We start from the raw sequence: 23,034 nt of genomic DNA, 5'->3' as shown, positions 1-23,034 counted from the left end.
TTAACCCCCCCCCCCCCCCCCCCATCTTTTCCCCATGTTAAAAAAAAAATCAATTACATAAACATAGGTTTTATTCCATGAAAACCATTAAGTAAGTTTAGAGATGTAGGCAGCTGTTAGTATATGCAAATTTTTACTGTTTTGTAAAAGTTAAACTTTACTCTTGTCCTAATATGATGGGCAGCTTCAATAACTGAGGTATGGATGGTAATAAGGTCTTTTACAGGAAAAGTCAAGATTTACCTATACATTCACTAGGATCTTATGACCATGGTAAATTGCAGATTTTATTTCTGCTTATGTAGTCTATCTTCAGTCAGAACTGTCCCGGTTTGTGATAGCTTGACATTGCTGATATGTAGCCTGTTAGTACCATAGCAAGACATCTTTTCACTGCTCCCTATGTAAAAAGATGTCCATATGTCTGGTGTGCTCTTTTGAGAAATTGGGGTACCCTGTTTATTTAACTCTTAAATTTGTTTTTAAATGGAAGCCAAATTATAAAGCTAAAATATGTACAAAATGATCTGACATAAAACAAAATGTTCACAAGTTGGTAAATAATAATGTGAGAATCCAAAATGCAAATATTGCTTATGGTTACTTAATTATATATATATATATATATATATATATATATATATATATATATATATATATATATTTTTTTTTTTTTTTTCTGATTATAATTATTTTTTTATTTTAAAACAAATCAGTACAACACATATATAAAAAAATAAGAATAATACATAACAAAACATTATTACAAAACAACAGTCAGGCCCTGTACACACGAGAGGATATCCGTTGGAAACTGTCCGGCGGACCGTTTCCAGCGGACATTTCTGCTCCTGATTTTGATCTGATGGCTGTACACACCATCAGATCAAAATCCCAGTGGAAAACATACGCGGTGACGTGGCCGCGCCGTCGCCGCGACGATGACGCGGCGACGTGCGCGACCCTGGAAGGTAAATACTTCCACGCATGCGTCGAATCACTTCGACGCATGCGAGGGATGGGGATCGCTTGGACATATCCGGTGAGTCTGTACAGACGACCGGATCAGTCCGACAGACAGGTTTCCAGCGGATAGATTTCTTAGCATGCTAAGAAATTTTTATCCGCTTGAAAACCATCGGCTGGAGAAATGTCCGGTGAAAAATGTCCGCTAGGTCGTACACACGACCGGATTTGTCTGCTGGAACTGATCTGCGGATAAATCCCAACGGACAGATCCGGTCGTGTGTACGAGGCCTCACAGTCCATCTTAATACTTAATTATATTTTTATATTACTAGTTCATATTCCTCAGAAACTTGTTCACATTTCCACATGCTACAGAACATTTTCATTTTCTTACCCAAAACAGAAGCAGCATGCAGACAAGCTCAATCAAAGTGTACATAATAAGGTATTTAAACAAACATATTGAACTGACAAGTGTACTTCTTCCTTCCCTGTGTATTAGAGGTAAAAGACAAAGGTTAGCGGTATATCCTTATAGCAGACCATGTTTTCTCTGAGACAAAAGTATAGCTTGAAACAATATAAAATTAGTTTTACGCTTTTAAAATTTACGCTGCTATTGCACAATGTTACAAAAAAATCTGAAGTTTCACTATGTTCGGTTTACATCACCACCTTTAAATCATAAAATTTTGGGAGTCTTTATGTCTGGGTAGATGGCAGTGCTTGCAACCTAGGAACAGATTTTAGTACAGTGAAGGAGAGGAGGTGAAGGTAAGTAGAAAAAGTCTAAGTAGAACATAATCAGAGCATATGGTCTCCCCATGCTAAATATCCCCAATTTCAGGCACACTGGGCTTTTGCCTTTTTTCACACAACAGCAGATTTAAGACACTGTATTATTATTATTATTATTATACAGGATGTATATAGTGCCAACAGTCATGGGCGTCCGCTCTATAGGGCAAGGGGGGTCCATTGCCCCCCTGGAATTGTAAGAGACTATGTGTTGAAGTCAGAGTGAAGAAGACACATCCGATCCGTCCCTCCCTCCTCACCCCCGGCCCGAGCATCGGATTGGCTCTGCCAACTGCCACTCAGGCCTCTGCTTAACATCACCTGTTCTGTGATTGGCTGCTGCCTCAGCCTGTGTAAATTAACTTGTGCCTATACTGATCCGGCTGGCGCAAATGCCAGCTTTTCCCACAGGTCACGTGAGTGGCGTGCAGTGGCCGAGACAAGAGAGAGTACGATGCTATTGCACAATGTTACAAAAAAAATCTGAAGTTTCACTATGTTCTGTTTACATCACCACCTTTAAATCATAACATTTTGGGAGTCTTTATGTCTGGGTAGATGTAATCATTAGTGGCTGTTTCAGGTGTAAATATAAATAAAAAACACTTAGAGTCGGTTCACACTAGGGCGACACGACTTCCAGCGCGACTTTCAGAGGCGACTCCGACACGACTTGAACATGAACCACAGGGCGATCTGGGGCGATTTACAACACAACTTGAAGTCGTCTCCAGGACAGGAGACTTTCTAGTGGCCAATAAAACAACAATCAGCTCTGGGAGAGGGAGGGGGAGGGAGGGGGGCAGGAGAGGTTTGCCTGAGAAATGTATGTTATCTTCCTGGAAAGTCGCTTCAGTTAAGACAGTGATCCGACTTCTGAGGCGATTTCCATTGAAATCAATGGGTACAAATCGCCTACAAGTTGGATTGAAGTAGTACAGGAACCTTTTCTGAAGTCGGATCGCCTTGAGACGTGTGTATTAACACCGCTCCCATTCACTTCCATTGTTTTTCTCTACAGCGCGACTTGGGACGACTTGAGGCGACATTAAGTCGGATCGCAAGTCGCCCCAGTCTCTTACATTTCCCATACAGGCTAACAAGGTACATGCACAGGGCACCAAGATAAATTGGGCACAATTATTTCACCTACTTTTTTTTTTTTAAATTAAAGCAGGCCTGATTTTTTACCATTTTTTGCCCCCCCCCCCCCCACCCCCCAGAAAAATTTCAGCGGACGCCCATGCCAACAGTTTGTGCCACTCTTTCTAAATAACTGTAATGAAGTACAGTACAGTTACAAAACAATTCAATACAAAAGGGTTCAGAGGGTCCAACCCATAAGAGCTTACGGAAGGGTCAAGTGATACAAAAGATATCTGTGTCTGTTATTAGGTGGAGGTGGGATAGGCCTCTCTAAAGAGAGTTTTCATGGAAAGAGTAGGAGATTACCCTACAGATAGGATTTGAAGTTCTTGAAGAAGGGAGAGGAGAGGCTAACAAGAGCATTCATCCCTCCCAAATGACTTTTTTTTTTTACATCAATCCACCAATGATTTTTTTCATAAAACTAGGTGTTTTGTACCATAACTATATGAACTACATATGTTTTTGTGTAGTTTATCAATGGGGTGAATATATACAATTTTGGCTGTTAAACTGATGTAGGTCTTTTTACCATAGTAATGAAGACATTATATTTGCTTTAATTATAGTAATTCATTAAAATGATAAACAGTTAAATAAAAAGATCACATTAGGTTCTAAGTCATATGAGAATCACAAGACTATATTCTGAGTAGTTAGTTCAACAAGCAGTGAGAGTACACATGAAATCATTGCAACCTCAGAATTATCATGAGGTCAATGTTTTCTCATGAGAATAGACATTTCTTTGTCATCCCTGAAGCAAGTTTTCACATTCCAAATGTTCTAAAATCTAATCTGTCCAATACTGATGCCTAGATTAGATATGCAAAGTTATGATTGCCTTATTGACAGGGCCGATCCTAGGGTCACAGGAGCCTGGGTGCAGAAATATTTCTGGCGCCCCCCCATGGGCATGGTCATTTTACTAACTCCTCCCCTTTACAAATGTTTCTATGGCAATGACTCAACCACAGAGATGCTCCCCCACAAAGTTTTTATTACCCTGGGATCCTTACATGATCTCTTAACAATAAACGAAATACAGGAAGAGAAGCAGAGTACTTTATTGGGACCTGGAGGGGGGCCTCTCTGATGGACACAGAGAGGACTTCTGTTAGAGAGTCTGTTAGAAAGAGCCCCCAGACATACTACAGACATGATACAGGAGATGGTCAGAGACTGCAGACATAGTAAAATAGATGGTCAGAGACTACATACATAGTACAGGATATGGCTCAGAACACTAGTTCTGGATGGACACAAACAAGGAGGGAGGGGATAATTCTGCCACTTCGGCGCCCCCACCTCTGCAGGTGCCTGGGTGAAAAGCACCCTGTGCACCCTGCCTAGGATCGGCCCTGCTTATTGCTTATTGACACATGGACTAGTTAAATTAACCACCATGACATTATTTTATTATAGCTAATACCTACTGTTTTAGCTTTTGGACACAGGCAGTTTCTAAAGTACTCACTGCTGTTAAAGCAGGTAGTAATTTTTTTTGTATTGTGTTTTCTTACTGTACCAGATGTCCTCAGCACAGTGTACTGTATGGGTTTCATTTACTGCCCATTTCACATGTTTATTCATTAACATCCAAACATTAGGACTGGCAATCTCATGCATCTCATAAATATCCTGTTCACTGCAAATAATGTTGTGTCTGAGAGCGCTGCTGAGCTTCTGCACTTTGTTCTCCTTTAGGCAGTATTCACTACAGAGACAATACCAATTTATTTCTTGGTACTGTTTTGCATTGGTAGTCACCTTAAAGTGGTTGTAAACTTCAATGATTATTTATGTCTAGAGGTAAGCCTATAATAAGGCTTACCTATAGGTACTGTAAATGTGCTTTGTATGCCAGGACTGAATTCCAGCATTGCAATCCAGTTTTACATTTTTAAAAAGATTATATAAAAATATATATAAATTAATACAATTGTGTGTATATAAAAATAATTAAATGTATTCTGCTACTCTTGTAATCTCCTGTACAACAGCGCTCAGATGGGGGGGGAGTGATCATCATGGGTGAATACTTGGGGCTAGTCAGTAGGGATGAGCCGAACACCCCCCCCCCCGTTCGGTTCGCACCAGAACCTTTGAATGGACCGAACGTTCGCGCGAACATTTAGAACCCCATTGACGTGCTCATTTTAAAGCCCAATATGCAAGTTATTTTCAGAAAACGTCTTTGAGAACCCGGGTCTTGCCCCAGGGAAAATGTATCAATGGAAAAAAAAGTTTTAAAAACGGTTGTTTGTTCTGGAGCAGTGATTTTAATGATGCTTAAAGTGAAAAAATAAATGAAAAATTCCTTTAAATATCGTACCTGCTGTGTGTCTATAGTAGTGGCACGTGTTTAGAACTGTCCCTGCACAAAATGAGATTACTGTAAGAAAAAAGTAATTTAAAGCGGGGGTTCACACAAAATTTTTTTTTTAACATTACATCTAGCATACTAAGCATACTGCAGGCAGCCTTTTATAGTGTGGGGCGTGTACTAAAGCCCTGAGCCATAATTGGCCAAAGCCACCATGGCTTTGGCCAATTATGGCTCTCCGTTTTTTGCGCGCTGTGATTGGTCAAGCATGCGGGTCATAGTGCATGCTTGGCCAATCATCAGCGCGCAATGCCGCACTGAATTATGGGCCGTGGCGCGTCACTCGAATTTGCCGCAAATGACCCGTTTTGTTCGTATTTTGACAAACGGTCGAATAGACGATGTTCGAGTCGAATATACGTTCGAATCGACCGCGGAGCTCATCCCTACTAGTCAGGTGTTTTGAGGAACATTGATGACAGTGATGACATTGAGGAACATGTTGACAGGAGAAGAGAGCAAAGTGATGACCTCATCAAGCTTTGGCTGCTGCTTCATTGTCTATTCACAGACTGTGGAAAGGAGGTGACCTACTGTTGTAAATTAACTGCAGCAGAGAAAACTCAGGACCCCAAACTGTCTATCAGGGCTACAAATACATTTCTTTGGCAGGCAAAACAGTTCCCATACCCTTTAAACCAGGGGTCTCAAACTGGCAGCCCTCCAGCTGTTGCAAAACTACAAGTTTCAGGAAGTATTGCAAGGCTGAGGCCTCGTACACACAACCGTTTTCCTCGACAGAATCCATCAAGAAACTTGGTGGCAGAGCTTTTTTGCCGAGGAAAACGTGTGTATGTTTTTCATCAAGAAAACTGTCGTGGAACTCGATGAGAAAAAAAGAGAACAAGTTCTCTTTTTCCTCGTCGGGAGTCTCAATTTCCTCGTCGTGTTCCTCGTTGTGCTGTTTTCGTCGAGAAACACGTTTGTGTGTATGCTTAGAAACCCGCGCATGCTCAGAATAAAGTATGAGGTGGGAGCGCACCTTCGGTAAAAGTAGCGTTCGTAATGGAGATAGCACATTCGTCACGCTGCAAAAAAATTTGCATCGTTTAAATGCTGCGCGTTTAAATCATCTTCAGAAATATTGTTGCTGTGGATTGTTTGACCTGCTGTGAGATATTTTCTTGATTTTTTATCTGCTGTGACTTTTTTATGATTTTTAATAAATGACTTTTTTTGGACATACTGCACGATGAGGATTTGTCCCCTTTTTTCTTTCCATTGAGTGAACTGAATCAGTATCCAGTATCTGATATCATCCCAAGTGAATTTGATTACCATTTGTCTGCACGATCCAGCCTGAAGAGATAGCTAAAGGCCTCCTCTTCCTTTGCAAGATTGAAGCACCCCCCCTGAGTTGAGTGAATTCCTACCAGAGCCGGCAGGCTGTGATGCACATGCTGTTTTGACCTCCTTAAAACCGGGGTCCAACTTTTGCGGTAAGAGTCAGTATTTACATTCCCTTTGGGCTGAGAAATAAGAATCAAACTGCTTCCAGATACCGTGCTGAAATGTGCAGTGATCATTGCAATGATTTCTGGATATTCTGGATATTATTCTGTCATATCCCACTTATTATTCTGTCATATCCCACTTATCTTATCTCACGCGGATATGTGTTATGGGACTTTTTTCACTTGATCAATATATATTATATATTCATTTATGAGAGCTTACACACATTGTTTTTTTGGTACTTCCTTTGGTTTACTAACTTTTTATGTGTATATCACACGCTCACATTATGTCAATTAGCACTCATCACTTGTACTTGTAATTGCTTGGGAATTGTGGTACTACAGCAGGCTGCCTTCTGTCAGACCACCTTGAAGCAAGGCCATCACTTCCTGGTCTTCCTGGTAGCCTTCCCTGCAGCCTTCCTTGCTGCCTTCTCTGCAACCTTCTCTGCAGCCTTCTCTGCAGCCTTCCTCCTGGAGCCTGTGCCTCTGGTGGTGTACTTGTGCCAGGAGGAGGAGAAGAAGGTGGAGGAGGAGGAGGAGGAGGTGGAGGAGAAGAAGGTGGAGGAGAAGAAGGTGGAGGAGAAGAAGGTGGAGGAGATGAAGGTGGAGGAGGTTGAGAAGAAGAAGGTGGAGGAGGATGAGGTTGAGAATAAGCTGGTGGGGGAGGATGGCTGTGGACCTTAGAAAATAACGGTCGTTTCAGACACATCCGTTCGTCCACCACATACAATGTTTTCTGAAGATACAGGGTTAACTAAATTTATATAGACTTGATTATATACCAGAAATATGTTTAAATAGGTGTCTAGCTGATGTGGTTGTAACTAGAATTCAAATCAAAATTACATCAGTCTAAAGGAGAGGGCACTCCTTTTTAGGGTGACCTCCACAGGTGTCTACATGTGTGAAACGTGTCCCAAAAAGGTGAGTATTCAAGAATATTGTTTGCCAAAAAACATGTCTTCTGCTTGTAACTCTGCCCAAACAGACACTTGTACCCCACTTCCAAGCAATGTTTAATATTCCTAGTTTTGCCCTCAAATATGTGTGTGCTTAGTGTACTTTTTGTTTCATTCTCATAGAGGACAGAAGACTCCTCCGAGCCAGAAAAACACAGACCTCGCTAGTAGCCCACACCTCAGCGCCCACCTCGCCAGGACCCCTCCCCTTCAGCGCCCACCTCGCTAGGAGCCCACACCTCAGCGCCCACCCAGACCTCAGGATGTGGAGGAAGGAGAAGTGGTTAAAATTACTACAACAGGTCAGTATCTGTCACCACAGCTTCAGGTAATACGAGATGTAGGCCTGCAGATGTTTAATACAACATGGAACTGGATGCCCCCAGCTTGTTGGTAAGCGCTTAGACGCGAGTTTCACAACTCGCATTCGGCGCTCTATAAGTATTTAGTCCAATCCAATCCAATCCAATACCTTTTTTTTGTTTTGTTTTTAGGGGATGATTATGTGGCAGAAGAAAGGCCTTGATTCTCCCATTCCAAGACCCAAAATCTACTCCTCCAAATAAAGGCATGCAGTAGGGAGATGTATGTAATCAAGCAAACAATGGCCTTTATAGAGAAAAGCTTGAAGGACATAATTGAGGACTTGGGGGGGAAATGTTCTCAGTTTTACCCCAAAATGTTTGAACTTTTTCTAATAAGCCAAAATTTGAAGATGCACACAGTGGGTCAACATGTGCTATCTGCCATCTCGGGATATCTATGTCTGTGTTTTGTGGGTGCAACCCCTTCCTCACAACTCAAGTAGGTGAAAGGAAGAAGGGGTTGCACCCACAAAACATGTCCATTGATCACCCATGATGGCAGATACCTGTAGCACATGTTGACATAAGGGAACAATTTTAACCCTAAAAAGACTGTGCATCTTCAAATTTTGGCTTGTTCAGTGGTGCAAACACCCATCTTACAATGGGCAGGTAGACAATTTTAATTTTTTTTTACAATGTCTGCATTATTGCCTAGAGGTTTCCATTGGTATATTGTGTGCTATGTAATATTCTGTTTTTATTTTTCGGTGAAAAAAAATGCCAGTTTATGGCAAATAATAAAAACAAAATAAAATTAAATTTATATACACCACAAATATTTGAGAAAGACCAAGTAAAATTTTGGTCAAACCAACAAGAAAGTGTGTCTTGTTTTTCTTAAATACCCTAGAAATTATAATGTGTTTAGTTTTGGTGTTACCTGTGAAATGGTTGTTGGTTCATAATGAAAATACACTTGACACTACATGTAGTACACTAGGAAAAATTAGGAGACAGCTAAAATAAACACAAGCGAGACATCAAAAATGGATTTTAAACAGATTTTTTGAGGTTTTGGCTCAAAATAGTAAATTACAGATTGGCTGGCATAGGAATGGCCCCCCTACCTGTGAAATATTCAACGTACTTATCCCGTACTGCATGGGCACTTTGGGGGGCAAGCCAGTACAGGCAGGTTCTAGGCCCGGAAAGGTGATTCCACCTGAGGTTAGTCCGGCCTCGGGCCCAACTGTGGCCATATAGGTAGGAGACTGTCTCCTTAAAACATTGTGCAATATGCAGCAACAAAAAATTATATAGTTCCATTTATACTCCGCCATATGCATTGAGGTTAAAAACAGGTGGAATCGGCTGGCCATTAACCCAAAGGCGTTCTCCACAACTCTTTGGGCTCTGGCCAGCCGGTATTTGAACACCCTCCTTTCTGGGGTGAGGGTCCACTGGGGGAATGGTCTCATGAGATGCTTTCCCAATCCAAAGGCTTCTTCAGCCAGAAACACAAAGGGGAGTCCTTCAACATTCTCTGCATCTGGTGGTAATGCAAAATCATCACTCTGGAGACGAAACGCAAACTCTGTCTGCCTGAAGGCTCCCCCATCCAACATCCGGCCGTTCTTCCCCACATCCACATAGAGGAATTCATATTGTGCTGACACCACCGCCATGAGCACAATGCTATTAAACCCCTTGTAATTGTAGAATTGGGAACCAGAACAGGGTGATGGCACGATGCGGATGTGCTTTCCGTCAATGGCTCCACCGCAGTTGGGGAAGTCCCACCGCGTAGCAAACTCCGATGCCACAGTCTGCCATTCATGTGGCGAGGAAGGAAGCTGTGGAATCAAACAAAAAAAAATAAAAAATGAACTTTTGCACATAACATTGTAAGCAGGTTATACAAAAACATTATTGGCCAACATCATTCTAACATTTATTTAAGGGAGCATTTAACCCCAAAAATATAAGGCCCAATTATCACAATTCCTCACCCCCTCTGATGGACCATTGTAAACATTTTAGGGGGGGGGCCTAGATGAGTTTGGGACCTCAAAAAAAAAAGGGTGAAGCTATACTTGGAAACACATTTTAGGGGGGGGGGGCTAGATGAGTTGGGGACCTCAAATAAAAAAATAAAAAAGTGAAGCTATACTTTAAAACACATTTTTTTTTGGGGGGGGGGGATAATGCACTACAATGGATCTTACACAATACATTGGTAAGTGACTAGGCTAGGTGTGTTTGGGCCCAGGTTAGAATGCTGGGGAGGTAAGTGAAGGGAAATATGCATGTAGGCCAAAAAAGGGGCATTAAAAGCTTACAGCATGCATGGGGGCAAAGGGGACATTCACAGCATATTACAATCATGGTAATTAGGGAAGGAGGAAAGAAATACAATACATTAGCATACATTAAATACATTGAATGTGATATTAAAGGAGAAAACTTACCCTCATATAGTCGTCCTGCAGAACCTGTATTATAGCAGAACAGGTATCTGGAATTATGAGGCCCAGAGCCTAGGGGGAGATGCCCGTCGTGAACTTCAAGTCCTGCAGGCTTCTTCCAGTTGCCAGATAGCGTAACGTGGCAACTAGCCTCTGCTCAGCGATGATGGCTTCCTGCATAACAGTGTCCTGCCTGGTGATATATGGCGACACCAAAGCCAAGAGGTGCTGGAAAACGGGGTCAGACATCCTAAGGAAATTCCTGTAGTCATCAGGATTATTCTCCTGGATCTCCAGCAGCAGAGACATATGAGAAAATTGGTTCCTACGGCGCAACCAATTCTTGGTCCATGAACGCCTCCTCACCCTGTTCATGGACTCGTCTAGGTCTAAAACAAGAAGACCAACACACACCGACTGCATAACACAAACTCGACGACGAGCAGGTGCCTGCAACATGGCTAGAAACAAATGACTAATCAGAACGAACACACAAAACAGAAAGCACTGAAGAACAGCAAGTCCTATGAAGAACGACCTGAAAACCAGAAACGAGCGGACAAGAACGCGCTGTAAAACAAATACGACCTGACCACACGCCCTGAAAGACAAGATACGAACCCACAAGCACAAACTGAACGGCAGAAAACGATCTGAAAGCACGAAGACTGAAAAGTGTGAATTGTCACTCACCAAACTTTTACTAACACGCGGCAACACGAGATTAGCAAAAGCAGCCCCAAGGGTGGCGCCAATGGAATCAAACTTACCCTTTATAGTGCCGACGTACGTGTTGAACGTCACCGCGTTTGAGAACGACAAGATTTTGTCTTGACAGTGTGTACGCAAAGAAAGCTTGTCAAGATTCTCGACAAGCCTGACAAGGAACTCGTTGAGGAAAACGATGTGTTTTTTACGACGAGTTCCTCGGTCGTGTGTACGAGGCCTGACAGCTACAAGCATGACTCCCACAGGCACAGGCATGATGGGACTTGTAGTTTTGCAACAGCTGTAGGGTCACCAGTTTAAGAACCCTGCTCTAAACTGTACTGTTAGGTCAATTACAATTAATGCCAGAATTAGTTATGTTATGTTAGTGGTAAGCAGCCTACTTTAGTAGCTTTGGTACACATTCAATATTTGGGATTTTTGATGTAAAAGGAGAGGCCACTGATGCTTCCAGACTTGACAAAGAGATTCCTGCATGAGCTATCTTTAAAGCCTGGAAAAAAAGGAAGGAAAAAAGGTTTTACTCAACTTGGGACAAAGTAACGTGCATTAATTTTACAATGTTTGGGATATTAGACTGTCACATCAGTTCATTAGTTGTCTGCATATATCAAAACACATTTATATATAATACGTTCTTCACTTATTTTGTAGAAAATATCTAGTTCTAAGATGCGCCTTAATTAGGTCAATGGTAATAGTGATAGAGTATAGATATTCAAAAAAGATAAGAACAACTACAGATGTGCTAAAACATTAAAACAGTTCACAAGCATAAACACATCCATAGTTTGTAAGGGGAGGCTTTCTGGGGATCCTGATGTAAGGGGAGCTTTTTGGGGACCCCAATTTAAGTGGGGGTTCTCTGGGGACCCTGATGCAAGGGGGATCTCTGGGGACCCTGATGTAAGGAGGAGCTCTCTGTGGAGCCTAATGTAAGGTGGGGCTCTCTGGGGAGCTTGATGTAAGGGGGAGGATCTCGTGGGAGCCTGATGTAAGGGGGAGGCTCTCTGGGGACTCTGACATAAGGGTGAGTCTCTCAGGGAACCCTGATGTAAGGAGGAGGCTCTCTGGGGACTCTGATGTAAAAAGGCACCCTCTGGGGACCCTGATGCGAGACTGAGGCTCTCTGGGGACTCTGATGTAAGGGGGCTCTCTGGGGACTCTGATGTAAGGAGGCTCTCTGGAGACTCTGATGTAAGGGGGCTCTCTGGGGACCCTGATGCAAGGGGGAGGCTCTCTGGGGACCTTGGTGTAAGGTGGAGGCTCTCTGGGGACCCTGATTTAAGGGGGAATCTCTGGGGACCCTGATTTAAGGGGGAATCTCTGGGGACCCTGATTTAAGGGAGAATCTCTGGGGACCCTGATTTAAGGGGGAATCTCTGGGGACCCTGATTTAAGGGAGAATCTCTGGGGACCCTGATTTAAGGGGGAATCTCTGGGGACCCTGATGCAAGAGGGAGGCTCTCTGAGTGTTTTTTATTTTGTTTGTGTTTTTTATTTTGTTGTGTTTTTTATTTTGTTTTTTTGTTTTTTGTGGTTGAACTGGATGGACTTGTGTCTTTTTTCAACCTGACTAACTATGTAACTATGTAACTATGTAACTATGAGGTCTCTGACATAAGGAGGTGGCTCTATGGGGACCCTGATGTAAGGAGGGGCTCTTTGGGGATTATGATGTAGGGGAGGCTCTCTGGGGACCATGATGTAAGGGGGTGGCTCTCTAGGGACCATGATGTAAGGGGGAGGCTCTCTTGGGACCATGATGTAAGGGGAGGCTCTCTGGCGACCCTGATGTAAGGGGGAGGCTCTCTGGGGACCCTGATGTAAGGAGGAGGCTCTCTGGGGACCCTGATGTAAGGGGGAGGCTCTTTGGGGACCATGATGTAAGGGGGAGGCTCTCTGGGAACCAAGATGTAAGGGGGAGGCTCTCTGGGGTCCATAATGTAAGGGGGAGGTTCTCTGGGGAACCTGATGTAAGGGGGAGGTTCTCTGGGGACCCTGATGTAAGGGGCATGCTCTCTGGGGACCCTGATGTAAGGGGGAGGCTCTCTGGGGACCATGATGTAAGGGGGAGGCTCTCTGGGGGCCAAGATGTAAGGGGGAGGCTCTCTGGGGACCATGATGTAAGGGGGATGCTCTCTGGGGACCCTGATGTAAGGGGGAGGCTCTTTGCGGATCATGGTGTAAAGGAGGGCTCTTTGGGGACCATGATGTAATGAGGGGGCTCTCTGGACCCTGATGTAAGGGGGGCTCTCCCTGGAGACCCTTATGTAATAATGGGGGGATCTGGGGATCCTGATGTAAGGGGAGGCTCTCTGTGGACCGTGATGTAAGGGTGAGGCTCTCTGGGGACACGGTCGGCTGGTAAGGGAGAGACCTGTCATCTGCACTGCCCATCACCTCACTTCATAGTGTGCAACCGGCTCAGCCTCAGCGCCGTTACATTGCTGAAAGGTAGCCAACGGCTTTGCAGCAATGCCGGTTTGTGAAATTTCAGCCAATGAGGTTGTAGCAATGTTCCTGCATGACTTTAGCCCTCCCTTTTCACGCAATGATGTGAGAAGGGGGAGACAAGTACAGAGGAGAATAAGTTAAATAATTAAAAGAGGTGAGGGAGTTATTTATGACACCTGCCATTGAACGAATTGTAACTTAGACACATCTTTCTAAGAGCCCATACTTACAGTGGAATGTTTTTACTTATGTTTCTTGTGCAATTGTGTATAGTTTATATACTGTTTTTGTGCGTGTTTGCAAAATTAAAGTGGGCGGGTCTAGATGAAGATCAGGGCCAAATTTTTGTCCCAGTCCAGCCCTGATCTGGTGTAGAAAGATTTTGAATCCAGATAGTCAATAAATAGTCCTGTGACTCTACCTAGTGTACAGTGTATACTCTCTGTTTTACTGACCCTTTCCAATGGTATTTGTAAGGAAAAAGAAGTTGGTTACCAAAATTAAGTCATGTTGAAGGTTTGTGTTCAGATCGGTGATGGAGGTACTGTGGGGGCAGTAAAGGACTTAAAGCTAATGAATCCCTTTGTTGAAAGAAAACATACCAAATGTTTAAAGTGTTACTAAACCCAGGACCCTGCATTCACTATATCTGGTCTCCCACAGTACACAGAACATGGAAAGCAATTATTTTAGTAAATATTAACTGCTAAATGCCCCCTTTTTTAGCAATATATAGCAGTCTTCTGGCTTCTATCAGTGTCTGGTAAAGCTTGTAGGAGGATTTTTCATTCTCCTCTGACTGTTCTATGAGGCTGCAGGACCCCAGCCTCTCTGTCTGGACAGTGCTGATTGGCCCTGTGGTGATCACATGCACCCCCCCCCCCCAATGAAAACTCTCTAGCAATACACATCAAACTGAGCATGTGCAGAGTGACTCCAAAGGCTCTGACTTATCAGGAGATTGATTGGGGACAGTGAAAGAAAGGGAGGATCAGAGGAGACAGGATCAAACATTATTTTTGTACAATGCAGAGGATTAACCGCTAAGGTTCCACAGTGAGTATAACAAGCATTCTTTACTGCATACAGTATACAGACTTATTTTACTGTTGTGGGTTTAGTAACACTTTAATTGTTGGTAAAATTATATAAATTATTTTGAACACTGAATTATTAAAATGTAAGAGTATTTTGAATGTAAGAGACTTACAAAGAGATTCCACCTATGCAAAATTCAACATAAAAATCACTTACCCCACAATCATTTGCTCCATCTCCACACATACCAACGTAATAACTGCAAAAAAATTAAGGAATAGCTAAATAAATAGTGAGAAACAGCTAACCCTAACCATAATTGCCTTTAGTTATGCTGTAAAGAAATGAAACAAATGGATTGAAATATACTGTAACTATCCCCCACCCTCATCATGTTATTGTTAGCTATTTTGGTTCTAGTGAATTCTGTCTCATTATACACCAATAGAGCTCCGTCTGCTCTCAAGTCAATTCAAAAACATGAAGAGCAAGAGACACAAAATATCAGAGTATAACATCATCATTGACATTATTAGTATTATGATTTTTTTTGTGAATACATAACACTATACTTTTCTACAATTGATATACTGGGATGTTTTGGGACATCTCAAAAACTTCTGTAAGAATACAAATCTTCTACATGTTACAACAGAGGTGTTGGTTTAGTTATTAATTGAAATGTTAACTTACTTAATCTTTTGTAAATCATCAATAATATTAGTTTTTTGCTTAGGTGTCATTCTTCCAAAAATGGTAGCATTTAGTAGAATCTAGAAATAAAAAACATTATATATACATTATACTTATATTTCATTGATAACAAACATTTAAACTTTAAGCTAAATGCTGGTGTAAAAGGGGCATAAATATATTCTGTTGGCATATGGGGGGGGGGGGGGGGGTTACTAAAACTGGAGAGTGCAAAATCTGGTACAGCTGTGCATGGTAGCCAATCAGCTTCTAACTTCAGTTTGTTCAATTAAAGTGATTGTAAAGTCTCAATTTTTCCCTATAAAATTAACATGTCATACTTACCTGCTCTTTTGCAGTGGATTTGCAAAGAGCAGCCCAGATCCTCTGCTTCTCGGGCCCCTCTTCTGTTCTCCTGGCACCTCCCTCCTGTTCAGTGCCCCCACAGCAAGCAGCTTGCTATTGGTGCATCTGAGCTGAGACACAGCTCCCTTTGTCTATTCAGACACAGAGCCCGACCCGACCTGCCCCCTCTCTTCCCTGATTGGGTAGCTGACTTTGATTGACAGCAGCGGGAGCCAATGGTGCCACGGCTGTGTCTCAGCCAATCAGAAAGAAGAATCTCAGATGGCCGAGACATTCATGGTTATTGCTTGATAGACCTCATGCAAGTATTAGGAGGTGCTGGGGAGGCTGCTGCACACAGAAGGCTTTTCTTAATGCATACAATGCTTAATGCATAAAAATCCTTCTGTCTTTAAAACCCTTTTAACCACTTAAGCCCCGGACCAAAATGCTGCCTAAAGACCCAAGGGGTTTTTACAGTTCGGGACTGCGTCGCTTTAACAGACAATTGCGCAGTCGTGCGACGTGGCTCCCAAACAAAATTGGCGTCTTTTTTTCCCCACAAATAGAGCTTTCTTTTGGTGGTATTTGATCACCTCTGCGGTTTTTATTTTTTGCGCTATAAACAAAAATAGAGCGACAATTTTGAAAAAAATGCTATATTTTTTACTTTTTGCTATAATAAATATCCCCCAAAAACATATATAACATTTTTTTTCCCTCAGTTTAGGCCGATACGTATTCTTCTACCTATTTTTGGTAAAAAAAAATCGCAATAATCGTTTATCGGTTGGTTTGCGCAAAATTTATAGTTTTTAAAAAATAGGGGATAGTTTTTTTGCATTTTTATTTTTTTTATTTTTTTTACTACTAATGGCGGCGATCAGCGATTTTTTTCGTGACTGCGACATTATGGTGGACACTTCGGACAATTTTGACACATTCTTGGGACAATTGTCATTTTCACAGCAAAAAATGCATTTAAATTGCATTCTTTATTGTGAAAATGACAGTTTGCAGTTTGGGAGTTAACCACAGGGGGCGCTGTAGGAGTTAGGGTTTACTAGTGTAGGGGGGTGTGGCTGTAGGAATGACTTCATCGATCGTGTCTTCCCTATAAAGGGAATGACGCGATCGATGCGCCGACACAGTGAAGCACGGGGAAGCCGTGTTTACACACGGCTCTCCCCGTTCTTCAGCTCCGGGTAGCGATCGCGACGGAGCGGCTATAAACGAATAGCCGCGCCGTCGTCCCGGATCGCTCCTGAAGCCACGGGGACCGCCGCATGTACGGGGGGGGGTCCCGATCGGACCCCCGACCCACGTCAAGCAGGGCACGTATATATACGTAGATGTGCCTGCCTGTGCCATTCTGCTGACGTATATGTACATGAGGCGGTCCTTAAGTGGTTAAGCTTTGATAAAAAAAAAAAAACCTAGAAGCTGGTTTCTATGCAGAGCTGCACCAGATTTTGCACACGGTAGTTTTAGTAAATCAACACATATATTATATACTGCTAGCAGTTATAAAGCATATAATAAAGATACTATGTAAATTAAAATATCATATCTTAATACAGTCATATAGGCCATATTTAGCATTCATGCTGCCCTATAAAAACATGAATGATGTGTTCTTTTTCTTATTGCCCATTCTATTGCCCAAACCCTACTAAAGTCTATGGGACCCAAAAACCAAAGTACCCATTGTGAAGGCTTATATTCAAGTTATTGGCTATAAAAATGGTATGGGGCCTAGGTACTGCCCTGTGGGACACATATCAATGCATTTTTTTTTAAATAACATTTTTACAGGAGCAGCATTTTTTTTAATGATGCTTCAAGTTAAACAATAAAGATGAAAAAATCCTTTAAATATAGCCATTGGGAGTCCCCTTAGTCTGCCTGTAAAATGGCACATCTGTACCATGTATAGAACCTGCTACAACAGAACTACCAGTGTCGGTAATTCAAAATGTTAAATAAAATGGCATGGGGGTCCCCCCCAATCTCTACCAGGCTCTTCAGGTCTGGTATGGATTTTAAGGGGAATCCTCCAAAATCCATACCAGACCCTTATCCGAGCATGCTGCCTGCCAAGTCAGAAAAGGAGGGACGAGCAAGCCCCCCTCCTGAACCAAAGCAGGCATTTTTGGGTGAATGGGTAGGGGTACAATGTACCCCATACTCATTCAAATAGGCAGGAGGCTTGGATCTGGGGGCCCCCTGGTAAAGGGGGGCTTCCAGTTTCTGATTATCCCCCTGCTCGCAAACTCCCACAACCTCAGCCCAGGATTATTATTTTTTGGCGTGGGAATTTCCCCTCTTCAAATCTATACCTGACCCGAAGGGCCCGGTATGGATTGGGGGAACCCCTAAGCTTTTGTTTTTAACTTTTTTCTATTGCCGGAGTTGTTGTTTTTTTTTCCATTCAGCTGTCAACAACCAACTATTCAAAGCTTTGCCCAATAAGGGCTTAGAATACACAGTGCAGTGCACAGTGCTTTGTGGGTTGCTCGACAGGCGATTGTCCAGCCGAGTTTGCTGCAAATTCGGATGTTCGCCGAATAGGCGATGATTGGGTCCAACTTTTGCTAGGCTTGAACTTTTCGCCCAAACTCTAATTCTAAAGATAAACTAGTATTCTGGTTAGAAAGCAATAATGTAAAGGGTAAGGTACACTGACTAATCATAAGTATTGCTGCAGATAAAAAATAAACTTACTTGATCTCCCCTTTAAATTAAATAAATGTAAGTATTTGAAATTATTGTGACATCAGCCTCCTTGTTTAACAGACTGGGGAGGCAAAACCACCATTCCAAACCTATAAGATTCTGAAAGCAGTGCACATGTGCTGAAAGTGAACATGTTGGCAGGAGAAGAGAGAAGAAGGATGACTTTATCAGTGTGCTGCTGATCCTTCACTGTCCAGTAAACAAGTTGAAGATATTTGTATGTCATGCTGTAGTTTTTGTAGCAGTACTGGAGGTACACTACTTTGACTACTAAAGGGGGGACTTCACCACGGATCTTAAATGTATGGTGACACTTATCCACTAATTATTTTTATATTATTGTTATTATACCGGATTTATATAGCGCCTATAATCATAAGGGGGGACATCTTTTTATCATCATTGTAACAGGGAATTTCACTGACCGCCAATATAAAGGGGTGTAACACTGACCTAGGGATAAGAGACAAATTGACACCTTCAATTGACTCCAAAACATTTTGCTTAAAATGTCCCAAGTGAAAATGCTCAAGTCTCAGTGAAATACAATGGAGTTAACTGGACACAGACATTAAAAAAAAAATGTAAAAGTTCTTTGCTAAGACCACCAGTTTACAGTAAATGGGGGGACTTCTCCCTGGGCCAGCAACATGAGGAGGTACTACAGCAACCACTAGACATGTGCTTTTGTTTTCGTCCGAAATGCATTTTTGTCCGAATTACGGGGATTTTCGCGTTCGTTTTAACAAATGATAACGAATGTGCAGAGTCCGAAATCCGAAACATCCGTCATAAAAAATGCTTTATTCACATTTCATTGCGACAACAGTTCGATATAGATAGAAGATTTGACATGACGGTGACAATAGCGATCTGTGTCTATAGAATCTGCGGATGAATGTACCTAACCTAACTATTAGTCCGAGATTATTCGACATAGAGAGAAAATATTTGACATAGAGAGAAAATATTCGACATTATAGAGATAGAGATAGAGACATGAAGATTAGACGAAGCAGGTAAAAACATATGATGGTCACGATTGGACATTTATGGTCAAATGCTCTCTCTGGCGCTGCAGAGACTCTCCCAGGAAACTGCTTGTCGGCGAACCGGGCACATGCTCTCCCACCAGCAGCATAAGCACAGCGAATGGACTCCACAGCCACAAGGGACTACAGATCGCGGTTGTGAACTGACTGTCACCAGGACCTCATCCACATGCCTGCATACTACTACTTCCATGTGAGTGCTTTTATGTTACTTTCATATTAAAGTCTGAAGTTTTTTCTAAGTGGAGCCTGTTTCTTTCTGTTTTTGTTTCATGCTTTGGAGTCTGGCTTCGGCTCCCCACGCAAGGCTGCCCAGAATAAAAGGACTGCTCTCTCACTTCAGAGCTATATTGCTCAAAGGACTTTTTTTAAAAGGAAACATATTTATACTTCTGTCAGCTTGTGCCAGTATTGTAAATATGGTCAAATGCTTCGCCCATAGGCTATAGAAGAATTCTAATGTTGGTTGACTAGTAATAATAATTAATAAATAAATAATTAATAATAATATAGTCATACAACATTAGAATTCTACTATAGCTTGTGGGCAGAGCATTTAACCGGAAATGTATGATTGCCTTCAATGACGACAAATGCATTTTTTAACGAAACAAAATAAATTAAAACAAATTTCAGAAGTAACTAAATAAGTGTATTTTTCAGACGAAAACAAAATTCCAAAACAAAATATTTCAGTGTGCACATGTCTAGCAACCACCAATGTAAGGGACACTGCTCCCCTGGCCACCGGTTATTAACCATCAACATAAAGGGCACTACATTGGCTATCAATGTAAGGGAGCACTCACTGTCTACACTGTCCTTCAATGTAGGGGGCATTGCACAGTCCATCAGTGGTGACAGACCATAAAAACATGCACACTCACCAATGAAGACAGAAGAATAACATCAATTAAAGCAAACTGCAGTGATTATGGAGCAAGACACAACTCTTAAGCCAGCCACAGATGATGCGATTTTCTTTCCTGCAACCATGGAAAACTACTTCATACCCTCGTCAACACAGTCAATGTTGATAGGGGAATCCTTCCCGTGGAGCTATTGTGTTCTCCCGGAGCATCCTACAAATCCAACGTGCTGGTTGCATCCAAGTTGATGGATGAATTGACTTGGGTACAATCAGTCTGCCCATACATGGTTCGAATCTCAGCTGGTCGCTGCTGAACCAGCTGAGATGTGAAATTTCTATAGCTAGCTTCAAAGTTCCTTTGACACAGTGTTTGAGAAATGTGTATTGAGTTGTTTGAATCAACATATTCTCTCCATCATGCATATCATAGGGTGTTCGATGATCATCAGTAAAATGTGTAGAACAACCTCTTGTGTATGAGGGTTGGGACAGTTATTTTGTTTAGACAGCAATGTGCTAAATAAGCACCTTAAAACTTTCTTGAAATCATTCAGGACAACATTAAATGTTCTGATAAACATAAGGTGTCAATCATCTCATAACTAAAGCCTGGTAAAACTGGACCAATAACATCCACTCAACATCCACATTGGCTTGAATACCACCCAAAGATTGGCTCATAAGGTTTGTTTATCCTTAAATACTTACATCTGGTACCAAACTAGGGAAATGTTGCTTCATAATATCATATGTTTTTCCATTCATAGCATAATGATATTTCCCAGCACTAGCATGAAATCCCCAAATGCTCTCAGTGGTAGTGGTTACAAGATGCTTTACTGATTCCTAAAACGAGAAAATATTTTTGTTATGTCTGTAAAGTTTCTGCAGTCTCTCAACTCCAAACCCCAATTCCCTCTAATATGCCATGTTTCCCATATTTACTATATACACTGAGCAAAATTATAAATGCAACACTTTTGTGTTTGCCTCTATTTATCATAAGCTAAACTCAACGATCTACAACTTTTTATATAAATAAAAGGCCTATTTCTCTCAAATATTGTTCACAAATCTGTCTAAATGTGTGTTAGGGCCGGTTCACACTGGTGCGATGTCAGAGATTGGATGTGATTTGCACCGCACTGCAGTGAAAATCACATGCAATCTCTGTGCAATGCGATTTCAGCCATAAAGATTGTATGGCTGAATTTGCATCAGACTCACACAGGACCCTTTTTTTGTCTGCAGTAGAATCGGATCGCATGGGTATTCACAACCCTGTCCGAGTTTGCAGGTCGCACTGCGGAGGCAGAAGACAGCAGATTGAGGGAGAAGAACCAGAGAGGGCTATAAGACATCAGCGCAGAAGAATGGGAGAGGGGAGAAGAACTGGCTGAGGCAGAAGACATCAGTGGAGGAGGCAGAAGGGCAGAAGAGCCAGAGGTGAGAGAAGAAATTGGAAGAGACACCGCAGCTGCCTTAATAAATTACTTTTAAAGCCTGTGTACTGCATTTTATTTTTGACACTTTTTTAAGTGAATGGGAAGTCAATGTACCCCATACTCATTCACATGAGGTGGGGGCCAGGATCTGGGGGCCCCCTTGTTAAAGTAGGCTTCCAGATTCCTATAAGCCCCCAGCCCGCAGGCCCTGACAACCGACAGTCATGGTTGTTGGGAAGAGGCCCTTGTCCCCATCAACATGGGGGCAAGGTGCTTTGAGGTAGGTGCCCCCCCTGCCCCAAAGCACCCACCCCCCATATTGTGGGCATGTGGTCTGATATGGTGCAGGAGACCCTGACCTGCTGAGCTGCGTGCTCGAATAAGGGTCTGGATTGGATTTTGGGGGAACCCTGTGCCGTTTTTTTGGCTTGGGGGTTCCACTTAAAATCCATACCAGACCGAAGGGCCTGGTATGCTCTTGGAGGGGAAACCCATGCCGATTTTTTTTTCCTTTTTTTTTCTTTTTGGCATGAGGCTCCCTTTCAAGATCTTCAGAGCACAAGTCGCATGCCAGAGTCATATCAGTTAATACGGCGAATTTGATCCGACTTCAGTGATATTCAATGTGCTGAATGAAGAAGGATCAAAGTCGGACCAAAGTAGTACAGGGAGCATTTTCAAAGTCGGGCCGACTTGTGTCACACTAGTTAAGACGGCTCTCATAGAGAAATATTGATTTACACACGTCATGCGACATGAGCTCCCAAAGTCGGAGCATTTGTCGTATCAGTGTGAACCCAGCCTTAGATTTGTGAACAATACTTGACAGAAATAGGCCTTTTGTGTACATAGAATAAGTCGCAGATCTTTGTATTCAGCGCATGATAAATAGGGGCAAAAGTGTTGCGTTCAAAATTTTGTGCAGTGTAGTTGGAGAACAATTAGCAAAAACTAAAGAATTTGATTAATTGACAGCAGACATATACTCCTGTGCATGTATTTCCATAATACAAAAAGCCTTAAAAATAAATCAAGTGACAATGAAAAGTTTTTGTTTAAAGGGTAGGTTCACCTTTACAGAAAACTCTGTAAGGTGAACTTACACAGGTCCCCCTCCTCGCCCCCGGTCCCTCTGACCTGTTCCACCGCAATCTCTGGCTCTAAGCACCAGCTTATC

At 42.3% G+C, this 23,034-nt stretch overlaps 1 protein-coding gene across 2 annotated transcripts in view; it reads right to left on the bottom strand.

Annotated features, from left to right (window-relative positions):
• Positions 1 to 23,034, bottom strand: part of LOC120936834 (probable cation-transporting ATPase 13A5) — a 157,882-nt gene that overhangs the window by 12,449 nt on the left and 122,399 nt on the right. For both annotated transcript variants that reach the window (XM_040349539.1, XM_040349540.1), the window contains 5 exons: positions 21,121 to 21,258; positions 15,409 to 15,488; positions 14,932 to 14,974; positions 11,604 to 11,713; positions 1,364 to 1,460 (listed from right to left, as the gene is read on the bottom strand). In XM_040349539.1, the coding sequence (XP_040205473.1) occupies positions 1,364 to 1,460; positions 11,604 to 11,713; positions 14,932 to 14,974; positions 15,409 to 15,488; positions 21,121 to 21,258 (468 nt within the window). The remainder of the gene's footprint in view (positions 1 to 1,363; positions 1,461 to 11,603; positions 11,714 to 14,931; positions 14,975 to 15,408; positions 15,489 to 21,120; positions 21,259 to 23,034) is intronic.

This window comes from Rana temporaria, chromosome 4 (assembly GCF_905171775.1).
Source record: "Rana temporaria chromosome 4, aRanTem1.1, whole genome shotgun sequence".
NCBI lineage: Eukaryota > Metazoa > Chordata > Amphibia > Anura > Ranidae > Rana > Rana temporaria.
The sequence above is the reverse complement of the archived record's forward strand: the minus strand, read 5'-3'. Positions and strand labels throughout refer to the sequence as shown.